At 41.9% G+C, this 16,228-nt stretch overlaps 1 protein-coding gene across 11 annotated transcripts in view; it reads right to left on the reverse strand.

Annotated features, from left to right (window-relative positions):
- ldb2 (LIM domain binding 2) overlaps window positions 1-16,228 on the reverse strand; it is a 509,983-nt gene that overhangs the window by 20,937 nt on the left and 472,818 nt on the right. For 6 of the 11 annotated variants that reach the window (XM_033025883.1, XM_033025866.1, XM_033025907.1 and 3 more), the window contains 3 exons: window positions 13,815-13,938; window positions 5,885-5,974; window positions 4,714-4,862 (listed from right to left, as the gene is read on the reverse strand). In XM_033025883.1, coding sequence (XP_032881774.1) covers window positions 4,714-4,862; window positions 5,885-5,974; window positions 13,815-13,938 — 363 coding nt within the window. Of the gene's footprint in view, window positions 1-3,570; window positions 3,715-4,713; window positions 4,863-5,884; window positions 5,975-13,814; window positions 13,939-16,228 lie in introns of all 11 variants that reach the window. The other 5 variants (XM_033025899.1, XM_033025944.1, XM_033025916.1 and 2 more) reach the window with 4 other exon arrangements.

The raw sequence follows: 16,228 nt of genomic DNA on the forward strand, positions 1-16,228 counted from the left end.
GGAACTTGGAATTTTTTATCCTTTCCCAGCAGTGAGTAAAATGGGAGCACTGAGAGCTCAGCGTTAAACTCAGCCGCAGGACTGGAACTAAAAATCACCTTTGAGCAAATTTCACTACCTCTCAAGACCAAATGTCTTTACCAGATATATGCATAACTGCAAATAGAAGAAAAGTCCTGACGTGAAATGTAATCTGTCCATTTCCCTCCACAGATGCTGCCTGACCCGCTGAGTTCTTTCAGTAGTTTATCTTTTTTCAAGGTTCGAGCATCTAGAGTCTCTTGTTTTAGAAACATAGAAATATAGAAAATAGGTGCAGGAATAGGACATTTGGCCCTTCGAGCCAGCACCACCATTCAATATGATCATCCAAAGTCAGTGTCCGTTCCAGCTTTCTCCCCCATATCCCTTGATTCCGTTAGCCCTAAGAGCTGTATCTAACTCTCTTGAAATCCAGTGAATTGGCCTCCACTTCGTTCTGTGTCAGAGAATTCCAGATTCACAACTCTCTGGATGAAAAAGTTTTTCCTCATCTCAATCCTAAATGGCCTACCCTTTATTCTTACACTGTGACCCCTAGTTCGGACTCCCCCAAAATCGGGAACATTTTTCCTGCATCTAGCCTGTCCAGTCCCTTAAGAATGTTATATGTTTCTATATGAAACCCCTCTCATCCTTCTAAATTCCAGTGAATATAAGCCCAGTCGATCTATTCTTTCAGCATTTCAGTCCCGCCATCCCGGGAATTAACCTGGTGAACCTACGCTGCACTCCCTCAATAGCATGAATGTCATTCCTCAATTTAAGAGACCAAAACTGTACACGATACTCCAGGTGTAGTCTCATCAAGGCGCCGTACAACTGCAGTAGGACCTCCTTGCTCCTATACTAAAATACTCTTGTTATGAAGGCCAACATTCTATTTGTTTTCTTCTTTGCTTGCTGTACCTGAATGCTTACTTTTAGTGACTGGTGTACAAGCACACCCAGGTCTCGTTCACCTCCACTATTCCTAATCTGACAACATTCAGATGATAATCTGCCTTCCTGTTCTTGCCACCAAAGTGGATAACCTCACATTTATCCATATTATACTGCATCTGCCATGCATCTGCCCACTCACCTAACCTATCCAAGTCACCCTGCAGCCTCATAGCATCCTCCTCACAGCTCACACTGCCATCCAGTTTTGTGTCAAAACGTGGAAATGTTACATTTAATTCCCTCGTCTAAATCGTTAATATATATTGTAAATAACTGGGGTCCCAGCACCGAGCCTTGCCGCACCCACTAGTCACTTCCTGCCATTCTGAAAAGGACTCGTTAATTTCCTACTCTTTGCTTCTTGTCTGCCAACCAGTTCTCTATCCATGTCAATATCCTACCCCCAATGCCATGTGCTCTAATTTTGCACACTAATCTCTTGTGTGGGACTTTGTCAAAGGCTTTTGGAAAGTCCTGATACACCACATGCACTGGCTCTCCCTTATCCATTCTACTTGTTACATCCTCAAATAATTACAGAAGATTAGTCAAGTATGATTTCCCCTTCATAAATCCATGCTGTATCTTTAATAATCGACTCAAGCATCTTCCCCACTACCAATGTCAGGCTAACTGATCTATAATTCCGTTTTCTCTCTCCCTCCTTTCTTAAAAGGTAGGGTTACATTAGCTACCCTACAGTTCACAGGAACTGATCCAGAGTCTATAAACCATTGGAAAATGATCAGCAATGCGTCCAAGATTGCTCGGAACAACTCCTTGAGTACGCTGGAATGCAGACCATCAGGTCCTGGGGATTTAGAGACATAGAAACATAGAAAAATAGGTACAGGAGTAGGCCATTCGACACTTTGAGCCATTCAAAATTATCATGGCTGATCATCTAAAATCAGTACCCCGTTCCTGCTTTTTCTCCATATCCCTTGATTCCTTTAGCCCCTAAACCTAACTCTCTCTTGAAAACATCCAGTGAATTGGCCTCGCCCTCCACTGCCTTCTTTGGCAGAGAATTCCACAGATTCACAAGTCAGGGTGAAGAAACTTGTCCTCATGTAAGTCCTAAATGGCCTATCCCTTATTATTAAACTGTGACCCCTGGTTCTGGACTTCCCCAACATTGGGAACATTTTTCCTGCATCTACCCTGGCCAATCCTCTAAGAATTTTATATGTTTCTATAAGATATCCTCTCATCCTTCTAAATTCCAGCGAATACAAGCCCAGTCCTGGTGAACCCACGCTGCACTCCCTCAATAGCAATAATCTCCTTCCTCAAATTAGGAGACCAAAATGGCACACAATACTCCAGGTGCAGTCTCACCAGGGCCCTGTACAACTGCAGTATGACCTCCTTGATCCTAAACTTAAATCCTCTCGCAATGATGGCCAACAGGCCAACAGCTTTCTTCACTGCCTGCTTTACCTGCATGCTTACTTTCAGTGACTGATGTACAAGTACACCCTGGTCTCGTTGCACCTGTCATTTTGCTAATCTGACACCATTAAGATAATAATCTGCCTTCCTGTTCTTGCCACCAAAGTGAATAATCTCACATTTATACACATTATACTGCATCTGCCATGCTTCTGCCCACTCACCCAACCTATCCAAGTCACCCTGCAGCCTCATAGCATCCTCATCGCAGCTCACACTGCCACCCAGCTTTGTGCCATCCGCAAACTTGGTGATGTCACATTTAATTCCCTTGTCTAAATAGTTAATATATATTGTAAATAACTGGGGTCCCAGCACCGAGCCTTGCGGCAAACCACTATCTGCCTTTAGTCCCAACAGTTTACCTAACACCATTTCCTGACTAATGTCACATGAATAGCTGTGGTCAAGAATCTTTGCCTTATCATTTTATCTTGCAGAATAGCCACACTTATTATTATATCACTTTACCCAACACAGGATCAAATTTAATGGTTACGTGGCAATAATAGATTCCCATTGTGTCGTGTATTTCTGAAAATTGAGTCAATAAACTCACTGGCAAATTTCAGAAAATCAGCAATATTCATCAAGTAATGATCACTGAAAGTTGATTAAATCACAAAAAATACATGTGTACATAACTAATGACTGTAACCTGATGGAATCCACTAATGTAGTACAAGACCTGTGAGATTTAATTACCAATCCAAATGAGTTTTAACTGATAAAGGTACTCAGACTTTCAGATCTGTATGTCAATTATTGGTCTCTTTATCAATTGTGAAATAATCACCACTGCACCAGAATACTGCTTATTTCATGGTATAAGAAAATGTCAATTTTTAATGGGAATGATTCTCTCCTCACCTTTCCTTCACTTTGTCACACTCTGACAATCACCAAGATGGAAATCTAGACCTGAATTTCTCTTCCTTTCCTCAGGGTGCAGAAGATAAATGTAACACCCTATTACCACTGTGCTTGGAAGAGCTACCTTAGTTTGGAGAGGGGTATGAAATGTGGAACCTTCCTGGTCTGTATTGCTCAGCGCTTGCTGAGTTAATGCGTTTTTTATTTGTAAAAACAATTCTCTTTCTCTTTCCCTCTTCTTTATTTCTGGGAATTTACCTGTTCCGGAGTGGTAGAGAACAGCATTTAGGATGTCATGTGGAGCCGCTGTGTTGAACTGTACGAAGAGGACGCTGGCATTTCAGGTTGAGCCACGGTGGATACGTTGTCCTGAAGGACGTGGATGAAGCCCTGCTGTAGCTGCTGCCAGAGGAGGGAGGACACTGTGGGTCTCGATTATTTTGTTGGAGCCGTTTTTTTCTCAAGCAAACTATTTTCTCCCCAGCTTATCACACTTAAACATGTGCATTTTTCTAAAAACTATTTTAATACAATTTTTCGTTCTGTGGCGGTGAGGCTTGGGGTTGTGGGCGGATGGGAAGGGATTTAATAGTGGCAGGGGTGCTGGCTCGAAGGGCTGAATGGCCTATTTCTGCAGCTATTGTCTATTGTTATTTTGTGGCTATAAACGAGTGGGATGCAGCTACTTATGGGTCTTTGAAGGGCATTTCCTGGGTACAGCCACCTTTGTTGAATGTGAAAGGGATGAGAGGGAGAGACAGGCATAATGTTACCTTTGTTTATAGAACTTCGTTTTGCAGCCCCTTGCTGCCTTAGCTTGATATCATGGCCCATACCATGCTTGAGAGATAGAATTTTATTTTGGTTAGGCATTTGAATGAGGTTATTAAGCAAATAAAAGCAGTTCCATGTCAGGCAGAAAATCGGTGTAATGCAGATATTGTTGCATTCCACTTTTGCAGTCATGATAAAGGAGTATTTTACATACCATGTGTAAGTTTTTAAATTGCTCTGTTTCGAGAGTAAGGGATCACAATGTTACTGAGCCACATTGTTATTTTTGCTTTTGACTTTCAGTCGTGTATATTCAGTTAGGAGTTATCTCACATAAAACAGGTGCATATGGAACAAAGCAAAATCCAAGACGAATACTATCAGAGAATATTGTTTTGTAAGATTTGCATTGTGAGAGCCAAAGTTGAACGGGTTATTTTCAGGATTACGTTTGGGTTATTGTTTGTATCTTAGCAGAGAAATGTTACTGAGAAAAGATGACAAGAAGGACAAAATGAACCATTTCAGAAGTGTAAATGTAAATATATTATATTATATATCATATTTTGAAGTAACTAGTCAACATGCTAGTCCTGGTCAGACACAGAAATGAAAGGAGATGCTTACAGGTACCTGACTGGAGAGACTGAAATTTGCCACAGGCCCCTTCTTCTTGCTGTTCAAGCTGTTGACGTTTCCTGCACTGCTGTTTGAGGTGCTGCTCGCTGAGTTCTTCCTCTTTCTCCGCTTGTTCGTCTGTTGTCTGGTTGGTTCTGCTGTGGAAAACAAAAACATGCCAGGATCATGTTTTTGATATCATAATAATCTTTGGGTGCTCAAGACTGATTAGTGTTACCTTTTCCTGACCGGATAAACATATGGAACTGTTTAGTCAAGTGCAACATGAAGGAATGTAAATTTTGTGTCGTTATAATAGATACATTCTTTATCCTGATATGTTCTCTGATAACTCATTCCCTTCAACATGTTCATTAACTTATAAAGTTGTAATTAATCTTACAGAATGGGATCGTCTGATCATCTGTTGCCATGAAAGTGAGCATTGAATAGATTTGTACAGATCATCATCCTTTCCTGAGTATATACGTGGAATGGTTGTTGATTTTAACTTCATTACTGGTCAGCTGGATATTAATCTAAGCTGGTATCAGGTGGCCTCGAAGGTATGACAGGAGAATACATAAATGGAAGGACAAATATGCTGATTTTCCTCCTAATTGGTTGACATAGATTTGATATGGAATCGTCTGAAAAATTAAAACAATATATTAAGTTTTTCCCACGCGGCAACGTTTTAACATTTTTTAACGTTTCAATTAAGTGAAGTTTTGCCCCTCCTCAGTACACCAATTGACAACACCACTCCTCATTAGGTCAGCAGGAGGTTAAAGTGGTGAGAGAGATCATGTGCCAGCCTTTGGAACCACTGGAGGATGAATAAAGCATAGATCACCCATGGCAAAAAAAATGTCCTTTCGTTCTTGAATAACATGATGTAAAGTATTTTTCTAACTATCATTTTCAGCATCTTCTTTTTGACCACGTACTTTCACTACAGATAAAATCAAACAAACTGACCAAAGAAAATCATCCTTTGTGTTTAATCTGTATTGGGTCAAGCCAACAGTACATGTCAATGAATAATTGTGAAATATTTGGCAAGGCTGGGATCCAAATCCTCCTAGAATAGACTTGCCTTATTGTTCCCTCCATGACTTGTTATTTTACAAAAAAAACACTTCTAATGACTAAAAATAATTAAACTTAGTTTACTTACCATTGTGCGCTGGACGGGCTGAGCGAGGTTGTGGGGTTGAGGCAGTGTGACGTATGAGAAAGGGTATAACAGCTGATTGTGAGGTTCGACCTGAAGGATTACAACATCACGGGACAACTATTTTACTTTTACAGGGTGGTTAATTGCAGCGGTTTTAATGGTTCACATATGATATAGTATAATTTTTTTTGCCATTTTTGTGAATCAATCTCCTCTATTTTTCTCCTCAGTCCCCTGATTCTTCCAAGTCGTTTACCCGCTGAAGGTAAAAGAGCGGGTACGTAAACTGAAACATAGAAAATAGGTGCAGCAGGAGGCCATTTGGCCCTTCGAGCCTGCATCGCCATTCATTGGGATCATGGCTGATCATCCACAATCAGTAACCCATGCCTGTCTTTTGCCCATATCCCTTGATTCCGCTAGCCCCTAGAGCTCTTATCTAACTCTCTTTAAAATTCATCCAGTGAATTGGCCTCCACTGCCTTCTGTGGCAGAGAATTCCACAAATTCACAACTCTCTGGGTGAAAAAGGTTTTACTCATATCAGTTGAGATATGGCCTCCCCCTCTATTCTTAGACTGTGGCCCCTGGTTCTGGACTCCCCCAACATTGGGAACATTTTTCCTGCATCTAGATTGTCCAGTTCTTTTATAATTTTATACTTTCTATAATCCTTCTAATCCCTCTCATCGTTCTAAATTCCAGTGAATATAAGCCCAGTATTTCCAATTTTTCCTCATATGACAGTCCCGCCATCCCGAGGATTAACCTCATGAACCCACGCTGCACTGCTTCAATAGCAAGGATGTCTTTCCTCAAATTAGGATAACAAACTTCACACAATACTCCAGCTGTGGTCTCACTAGGGCCTTGCACAACTGCAGAAGGACCTTTCCTATACTCAAATCCTCTCGTTATGAAGGCCAACATGCTATTAGCTTTCTTCACTGCCTGCTGTACCTGCATGTTTACTTTCAGTGACTGGTGTACAAGGACACTCAGGTCTCATTGCACTTCCATTTTTCCTAATCTGACACCATTGAAATAATAATCTGCCTCCTTGATCTTGCCGCCAAAGTGGATAACCTCACATTTATCTACATTATATTGCATCTGCCCACTCACTCAATCTGACCAAGTCACCCTGCAACCTCCTAGCATCCTCTTCGCAGTTCACACTGCCACCCAGCTATGTGTCATCTGCAAATTTGGTAGTGTTACTTTTAATCCCATCATCTAAATCATTATATATATTGCAAATAGTTGCGGCCCCAGCACCGAGCCTTGCGGCACTCCACTCGCCACTGCCTGCCATTCTGACAGGGACCCGTTTATTCCTACTCTTTGTTTTCTGTCTGCCAACCAATTCTCTATCCATGTCAATACCCTACCCCCAATACCATGTGCTCTAATTTTCCCCACTAATCTCCTGTGGGACCTTATCAAAGGCTTTCTGAAAGTCCAGATACACTATATCCACTGGCTCTCCTTCATCCATTTTACTTATCACATCCTCAAAAAATTCCAGAAAAATAGTCAAGCAGGATTTCCCCTTCATAAATCCATACTGACTTGGACCAATCCTTTTACTGCTATCCTAATGTGCCGTTATTACTTCTTTAATAATTGACTCCAGCATCTTCCCCACCACTGATGTCAGGCTAACTGGTCTATAATTCCCCTTTTGCTCTCTCACTCCTTTCTTGAAAAGTGGGATAACCTTAGCTACCCTCCAATCCACCGGAATTGATCCTGAATCTATAGAACATTCGAAAATTATCACCAATACATCCACGATTTCTAGAGCCACCAAAGACAAGATAGACACAAAATGCTAGAGTAACTCAGCAGGACAGGCAGTATCTCTGGATTGAAGGAATGGGTAGTAAACTGTCTGTAGTGCTTGCCAGGGCCACCATGAGCCTCCCTGCCAGAGGTCTGCAGGTGTACCAGGAGGCTGCAGTCCCTCCAACCCTCCATTCCTGTGGGGAAGCATCTGCCCTCTGCTCAGTGCCCTCCCTTAACAGCACAGCAGAGATTTGAAACTGAGCTGCACAGGGTTTAAATCTTTCATCCTCACAGCGCCTTGACAGTGTGTGCTGGCACTCCAACGTCATTGCGCTGCTTGTTGTAGGATACAATTGTACAGTTTGCAAATCACCACACTACTTCATACCTACAGGTGTAAGATAAACCATTAAAAGAACAGCTCACAAATTACCTGCCTTTAATAACAATCTCGGATTACTCTATGGCAATGTACAACATGTTAAAAGTAAAACAATGGGAACTAATCTGTAAAGATATAAAACAATTTTAAACAATTGGCATCAACATTGATGCAACGCCACCCGGGTGGATGAAATAACCACATTAGTAAAATATTCTCTGACACTCATTGAATGTTCATGAAGTAGCTGAATAATTTTATTTGTATGGTCATCACTTTTGATGGGAATATTAATTAGAAAACAGGGTCAAAAAGTCAGCACTCTTGATACTTGATGCATTTAATTGATTGGTTAATGATTTTATTAATGAGGACATTGAATATATTGCCCTCACAGCCAGTCAGTGATCTATGTTTCTGGTAAGCAAAACTGTGCTGGGACAAAGCTTTACTCATTTATAAGTGAATAGATGGAGCAAGTCTTTACGTCTGTTAGAATGCAGGAAGTCCTTAGTATTCTTATATTCATGAAATAATCTCATTTTACCCTGAACAGCCAGTTAACATGTTACAGGGCATATTGGTCAGGGTGTTCTCCCTACTTTAAGTGCAGACAGAGAGCAAACTGAACCAATCAATAACTTGTATGGCTTGCAGACAGATAAGACCTGCATCGTCCAACCCCACAACAATTTGTGAGACACTATTATGAAGGCAGATGCAGCATCAGAATAATTCATTGGACAAATTTTGGTCTTGATGACAGATGACAAATTTTCTGGGCTTACCAATTTGATGAGTAACACAATTAATTTGTCATCTTACTCAATGCAATACCTGAACACGTGTTTGATATCAAAAATATTAATAGTGTATAAAATAATTTTTGAAATTATGGACAAAGACTACAATTTGAACACTTATGCTCAGTTTGCAAAGAAGACAATGGCAAAAAAAACTACAGGTTTATCAAAAGCCTAATTCAGTAAAATCCTATATCTATTTATATTACTAAAACTGTTCTTGACCGGTTTTGGCGATCTGTGCTGCGATTTCCGAGAGAACGCCGCCACCTACGGCCGTCATTTTTGGCCACCTCGCTCAGAGCCCCCCTCCGCCACATGTGTGCCGAGGATTTTTCCCGTCGATTAAAAATGACAGAGATATTAATGTTTTTACAAAATTCCCCATTCTCTCTGCTGCCCCCGCTGGCGGCAGGGGGGAGGGACTATAAAACCAGGAAGTGGTGTGCCTCAATCAGTGTCTGCAAGCTGGAGGAAGGCAGAGGGTCACGTTTCTCTGACCTGTGAATAACACTGAACACATGTCTACTCAAATGTAAGTGCCCTTAGTGGTTCTAAAATGCTTGCAGAATGTGTCTATTGGTTCTAAAGCTTGCAAAAAGTGTCTCTATTGGTTCTAAAGCTTGCAAAAAGTGTCTCTATGGTTCTAAAGCTTGCAAAAAAAAGGTCCATTGGTTCTAAAGCTTGCAAAAAAATGTCCATTGGTTCTAAAGCTTGCAAAAAAATGTCCATTGGTTCTAAAGCTTGCAAAAAGTGTCTCTATTGGTTCTAAAGCTTGCAAAAAATGTCTATTGGTTCTAAAGCTTGCACAAAAAAAATGACTATTGGTTCTAAAGCTTGCAAAAAATGTCTATTGGTTCTAAAGCTTGCAAAAAAATGTCTATTGGTTCTAAAGCTTGCTAAAAAATGTCCATTGGTTGCTTTGGCTTGCAGTTGAAAGGCACTACTTATTGCAAATGGTGGCTTGGGTGTGGCTTGAAGTTGAAAGACACCACTTACTGCAAATGGTGGCATGAAGATGAAATGCACTACTTACTGCAAATGGTGGATTGGTTGCTTTGGCTTGAAGTTGAAAGGCACTACTTCCTGCAAATGGGGGGGGGGGTGGGTGTGGCTTGAAGTTGAAAGGCATTACTTACTGCAAATGGTGGCATGAAGTTGAAAGGCACTACTTACTGCAAATGGTGGCTTGGGAGCTTTGGCTTGAAGTTGAAAGGCACTAGTTACTGCAAATGGTGGCTTGGTTGCTTTGGCTTGAAGTTGAAAGGCACTACTTACTGCAAATGGTGGCTTGGGAGCTTTGATTTGAAGTTGAAAGGCACTACTTACTGCAAATGGTGGCATGAAGTTGAAAGACACTACTTACTGCAAATGGTGGCTTGGGTACTTTGGCTTGCAGTTGAAAGGCAGTACTTACTGCAAATGGTGGCTTGGGTGCTTTGATTTGAAGTTGAAAGGCACTACTTACTGCAAATGGTGGCATGAAGTTGAAAGACACTACTTACTGCAAATGGTGGCTTGGGTGCTTTGGCTTGCAGTTGAAAGGCAGTACTTACTGCAAATGGGGGGCGTGGGTGCATTGGCTTGAAGTTGAAAGACATTACTTACTGCAAATGGTGCATTGAAGTTGAAAGGCACTACTTACTGCAAATGGTGGCTTGGGTGCTTTGGCTTGAAGTTGAAAGCACTACTTACTGCAAATGGTGGCTTGGGAGCTTTGGCTTGAAGTTGAAAGGCACTACTTACTGCAAATGGTAGCTTGGGTGTGGCTTGAAGTTGAAAGACACCACTTACTGCAAATGGTGGCTTGGGAGCTTTGAAGTTTAGCATTCATAGCAAAAGGATTTGAGTATAGGAGCAGGGAGGTTCTACTGCAGTTGTACAGGGTCTTGGTGAGACCACACCTGGAGTATTGCGTACAGTTTTGGTCTCCTAATCTGAGGAAAGACATTCTTGCCATAGAGGGAGTACAGAGAAGGTTCACCAGACTGATTCCTGGGATGTCAGGACTTTCATATGAAGAAAGACTGGATAGACTCGGCTTGTACTCGCTAGAATTTAGAAGATTGAGGGGGGATCTTATAGAAACTTACAAAATTCTTAAGGGGTTGGACAGGATAGATGCAGGAAGATTGTTCCCGATGTTGGGGAAGTCCAGATCAAGGGGTCACAGTTTAAGGATAAAGGGGAAATCTTTTAGGACCGAGATGAGGAAAACTTTTTTCACACAGAGAGTGGTGAATCTCTGGAATTCTCTCCCGCAGAAGGTAGTTGAGGCCAGTTCATTGGCTATATTTAAGAGGGAGTTAGATGTGGCCCTTGTGGCTAAAGGGATCAGGGGGTATGGAGAGAAGGCAGGTACAGGATACTGAGTTGGATGATCAGCCATGATCATATTTAATGGCGGTGCATGCTCGAAGGGCCGAATGGCCTACTCCTGCACCTATTTTCTATGTTTCTATGTTTCTATGAAAGGCACTACTTACTGCAAATGATGGCTTGGGTGTGGCTTGAAGTTGAAAGACACCACTTACTGCAAATGGTAGCTTGGGTGTGGCTTGAAGTTGAAAGACACCACTTACTGCAAATGGTGGCATGAGGTTGAAAGGCACTACTTACTGCAAATGGTAGCTTGGGTGTGGCTTGAAGTTGAAAGACACCACTTACTGCAAATGGTGGCATGAAGTTGAAAGGCACTACTTACTGCAAATGGTGGCTTGGTTGCTTTGGCTTGAAGTTGAAAGGCACTACTTACTGCAAATGATGGCTTGGGTGTGGCTTGAAGTTGAAAGACACCACTTACTGCAAATGGTGGCTTGGGTGTGACTTGGGTGTGGCTTGAAGTTGAAAGGCACTCCTTACTGCAGATGGTGGCTTGGGTGCAATGGCTTGAAGTTAAAATGCATTACTTACTGCAAATGGGGGCGTGGGTGCATTGGCTTGAAGTTGAAAGGCACCACTTACGGCAAATGGTGGCTTGGGAGCTTTGAAGTTGAAAGGCACTACTTACTGCAAATGGTGGCTTGGGTGCTTTGGCTTGAAGTTAAAAGGCACTACTGTAAATGCACTTACTTCCTGTTTGCACTGTATATTGATTTTAGATAAAACGCTACCACTTGCCGCTGTGATTTTTGGCCATCTTACTCAGTCCCCCTCCGCTGAGCAGGCGCAGAGAATTCTTCCCATCAATGAAAAATAAAAGTGTTATTAGTTTTTTTTAAAAATGTTGAAAATCTCTCTCCTGTCAATCACTCCACGAAAGCCACACCTTTTCCGGTGGGGGGGAGGGGTTATAAAACCCGGAAATGTGGGTGTGGCTCAGTCTCTGCAAGATGGAGGCGGGAGAGGTCACGACTCGCTGTCTTTAGTGGCTTTGCACCCTACTTCAAATGGTATGAAACTGCACTTGAATTTGGTGGCCTTGCACCCTGCTAGAAGTGGTAAGAAACTGCACTTGAATTTGGTGGCCTTATACCCTGCTTGAAATAGAATTTCAAGGATTAGCCGTGAGTCAACTACCAGCCCACCAGCCGTGAGTGAGTTGCCAGCACAACAGGCTTGATTGACTGAGACGCCAGCCCAAGAATCCATTTGGCGCACAATTTGCATACTAGCCCTCTGGAAACCAGTCCCTTCAGCCTACAACACCCATACTAGCGCTCCAGAAAGCCCCCCCCCCCCCAACTGGCCACCAATATTAGAATTGGTGGAGAGGTGGAATATTGCGTTGGATGACCAGCCCTCCTGTGTGATGCTGGCCCACTTAGTATCTTCTAAAGATTGGCTTCATAGGGAAAGTTTCACCTGAACCTCATTGTGAATCAGTTCCAAATAAATGTTACTTTTTAATACTACTGCAGTTGCTCCTATTTTATATGTTGACTATTTATTTACCTAGATTAGTTTTTATTTCTTCAGATATGGATCTAGAATTTATATGTAAATATATAAATCTATACAAATCCTAATTTGATTGTCCAGATTCCCACAATTTATGGGGAAGGACAGTGATATAAATTTTAAAAAAAAACGATTCCAGGACTCACCATTTCTTAACAATACCACATACAAAGGCAGAAGCAGAACTTTTCAGTGCTAAACCTAAATAACACTGATGGCTCCCGATTCAGTACAGACACTTATGTGGAAGATTAAAAAAAAACTTAAATAGCTTCTGGATACCAAAATGCCAAAAGGAATGCTTCATTCAAAACCTTCTATTTTTACCATTGTACCTCTTCTCAATGCCACATTTTTCGAGGATTTAAGATGGAGCAGGATCTTGCACAAATCAGGGGTGTGCAAACTCAGACCCAGATCTGGAGCAGTTCAAGCCAGTTGCAAGTCACCTTGCCAAGATGTTTGGAATGGAGAATAGAAATGCTTTTTCATACAGCCTTTCCCTCCCCTGTTAATTCTCCTCTTAAAAAATGAAAAATCTCCTGCAGCATAACATAATTGATTTTAATAAGGCAATGGAGGGTGCTTTGTATTTACCTAGCATCATTTGAATTCACAGATAGGTTGAATTAATTAGAATTAATAATACAGAAAGTCTGTAAATGGATGAACGCTTATCTGGTAGGAATATTCCTCCTCTGTTTAAAAAATGTAGCTGAACATGATGCATGAATATTCTTTGTTGACTATTGAAAAAAAAGTACATCCTGAGCAGCAATCAAAATATGAACATTAATGTAAAAACAAGAATATCAATGTTTCCACTTGCAATATCATTAATTTGTGTGTATAATGTAGCTCATATTAAAGCTCACCTGCACTACTGAACATGATATGGAGACAAATAATAACAGTGAGGAGTTTCCAGAAAGATAGTGGTGTTTTAGGGATCAGTACCTTTGATATTGAGTTAAGTGTGCATTAATAAAGCATTTCCCAATGCCATTGCAACTCTGTCTCTGCATTAATAATAATTAATGAAACATTGTCAGCCTACCTGGAGGCGCCACCATTCGCTGCCATTTCTGGAATAAACATGTTTTCAGGCAGTCCCTTGGGCTGATATTGTATGTTTTGTGTCTGGACATCAGTTCTTGCATTGGCTCCAGTATAACACACAACTGGAAAATTAGCACAAATGATCCAGTTACACGTAAACCTTCAATGTGTTAAAAAAATCTGATAAATGCAGAGAATGGCTCGCAGATAGTAGCCACCCAATAGATTTCCACACAGGTTTGACATTTGTTACAAAAGTTCTACATTGTCTTGTACCTTCTTTTGAAACCACCTCCACTTTTTGTCTCAGTTCAATGTAAAGAGGGAAATTCAGTGGGGAAATAATTTTGTCTCAGTTCAATGTAAAGAAGGAAATTCAATGGGGAAATAATTTCTGTTTGAACTGCTGCCATTTCACAGATGAAAATGGTCTAAACTTTTTCGACTTTAAAGTCTTATGGATGCAACAAAGACACACAATACAAATTAAAGAAACTATAGTGCAAGGCAGGTCAAGAGTCAAGAGAGTTTTATTGTCATGTGTCCCAGATAGGACAATGAAATTCTTACTTGCTGCAGCACAACAGAATATGTAAACATAATACAAAACGGAAGATAAAAGTCCAGTGTGTCTATAGACCATATACACAATAAATAAACAGTATAGTGCAATAATAATAATAAACTGTAATTGTTCAGAGCTTATTTGATGTCGTGTTTAAGAGCCTGATAGCTGTTCCTGAACCTGGATGTTACAGATTTCAGGCTCCTGTACCTTCTTCCCAATGGCAAAGGTGAAATTAGTGTGTGACCAGGATGGTGTGGGTCTTTGATGATGTCGGCAGCCTTTTTGAGGCAGCGACTGCGATAGATACCTTAGATGGTAGGGAGGTCAGAGCCAGTGATGGACTGGGCAGTGGTCACAACTTTCTGCAGTCTTTTCCGCTCCTGAACTAGGCCATGATGCAGCCAGTTAGTATGCTCTCTACTGTGCACCTGTTGAAGTTTGAGAGAGTCCTCCTTGACATACAGGCTCTCCATAATCTTCTCAGGAAGTAGATGCGCTGATGTGCCTTCTTTATAATTGCATCAGTGTGCTGGGACCGGGAAAGATCTTCGGAAATATGCACGCCCAGGAACTTGAATTTTTTTTACCTTTTCCACCATCGTCCCATTGAAATAAACAGGATTGTGGGTCCCTATCCTTCCCCTTCCAAAGTCCACAATCAGTTCCTTGGTTTTACTGGTGTTGAGAGCCAGGTTGTTGTGCTGGCACCATTTGGTCAATCGGTCAATCTCACTTCTATACTCTGACTCATCGCCATCTGTGATTCGTCCTACAACAGTGGTGTCGTCGGCGAACTTGATGATGGAGTTCGCACTATCGGCTACACATTCATGAGTAGAGAGTGAGTACAGCAGGGGGCTGAGCACGCAGCCTTGAGGTGCTCCCGTGCTGATTGTTATCGAGGATGACATATTTCCACCAATATGGCCAGTCTGTGGACGAGGAAGTCGAGGATCCAATTGCAGAGGGATGCACAGAGACCCAGATCCGTGAGCTTGGTAACCAGCTTTGAGGGGATGATGGTATTAAACGCCAAGCTGTAGTCTATGAATAACTGCCTGATGTACGAGTTTTTGTTGTCCAAGTGGTCCAGAGCGAAGTGGAGATCCAGTGAGATTGCATCCACCGTTGACCTGTTGTGGCGGTAAGCGAACTGCAGTGGGTCGAGGTTCTTGTTGAGGTAGGAGTTGATATGCGCCATAATCAACCTCTCAAAGCACTTAATCACCACAGACGTTAGTGCCACTGGTCGATAGTTGTTGAGGCACGTCACCTCGCTCTTCATGGGAACCGGTATTATTGATGCACTTTGAAAGCAGATGGGAACCTCAGACCTCAGAAGTGAGAGGTTAAACATGTCCACAAAAACTCCAGCCAGTTAGTCTGCACAGGTTTTGAGAACACGACCGGGTATACCATCAGGTCCAGTCACTTTCCGAGGGTTCACCCCTCTGAAGGATCTTCCGACGTCGGCCTCTGGGACTGTGGCTGAAATACCATCACGGCAAATGGTGGCTCGGGAAGGCACATCGGTGTTGCATGCGGAGAATGCGTTGAGCTCGTCAGGGAGTGATGCTTTGCTTCTTGTAGACCTCGGCATCGCCAGACCTGAATGCCTGGGATCTGGTCTTCAGAAGAACGTGGATCTCATGGCTCATCCAAGGCTTCTGGTTAGGAAAGCTGGTTAGGCAGCTGGTCTGATATTCTTTGAGTATTACGTGCATAATTCTCTCTGCCTTCATTGTAAACCATATAGGAGGGTTTGGAAGAGGAAATGAAACATTAAATACGTGAGAAAGCTGCTTAGAAGCATGCTTTCTTGGAACTGGGCAGTGAAGCACGAA

Source organism: Amblyraja radiata, chromosome 1, assembly GCF_010909765.2.
Source record: "Amblyraja radiata isolate CabotCenter1 chromosome 1, sAmbRad1.1.pri, whole genome shotgun sequence".
Taxonomy (NCBI): Eukaryota; Metazoa; Chordata; class Chondrichthyes; order Rajiformes; family Rajidae; genus Amblyraja; species Amblyraja radiata.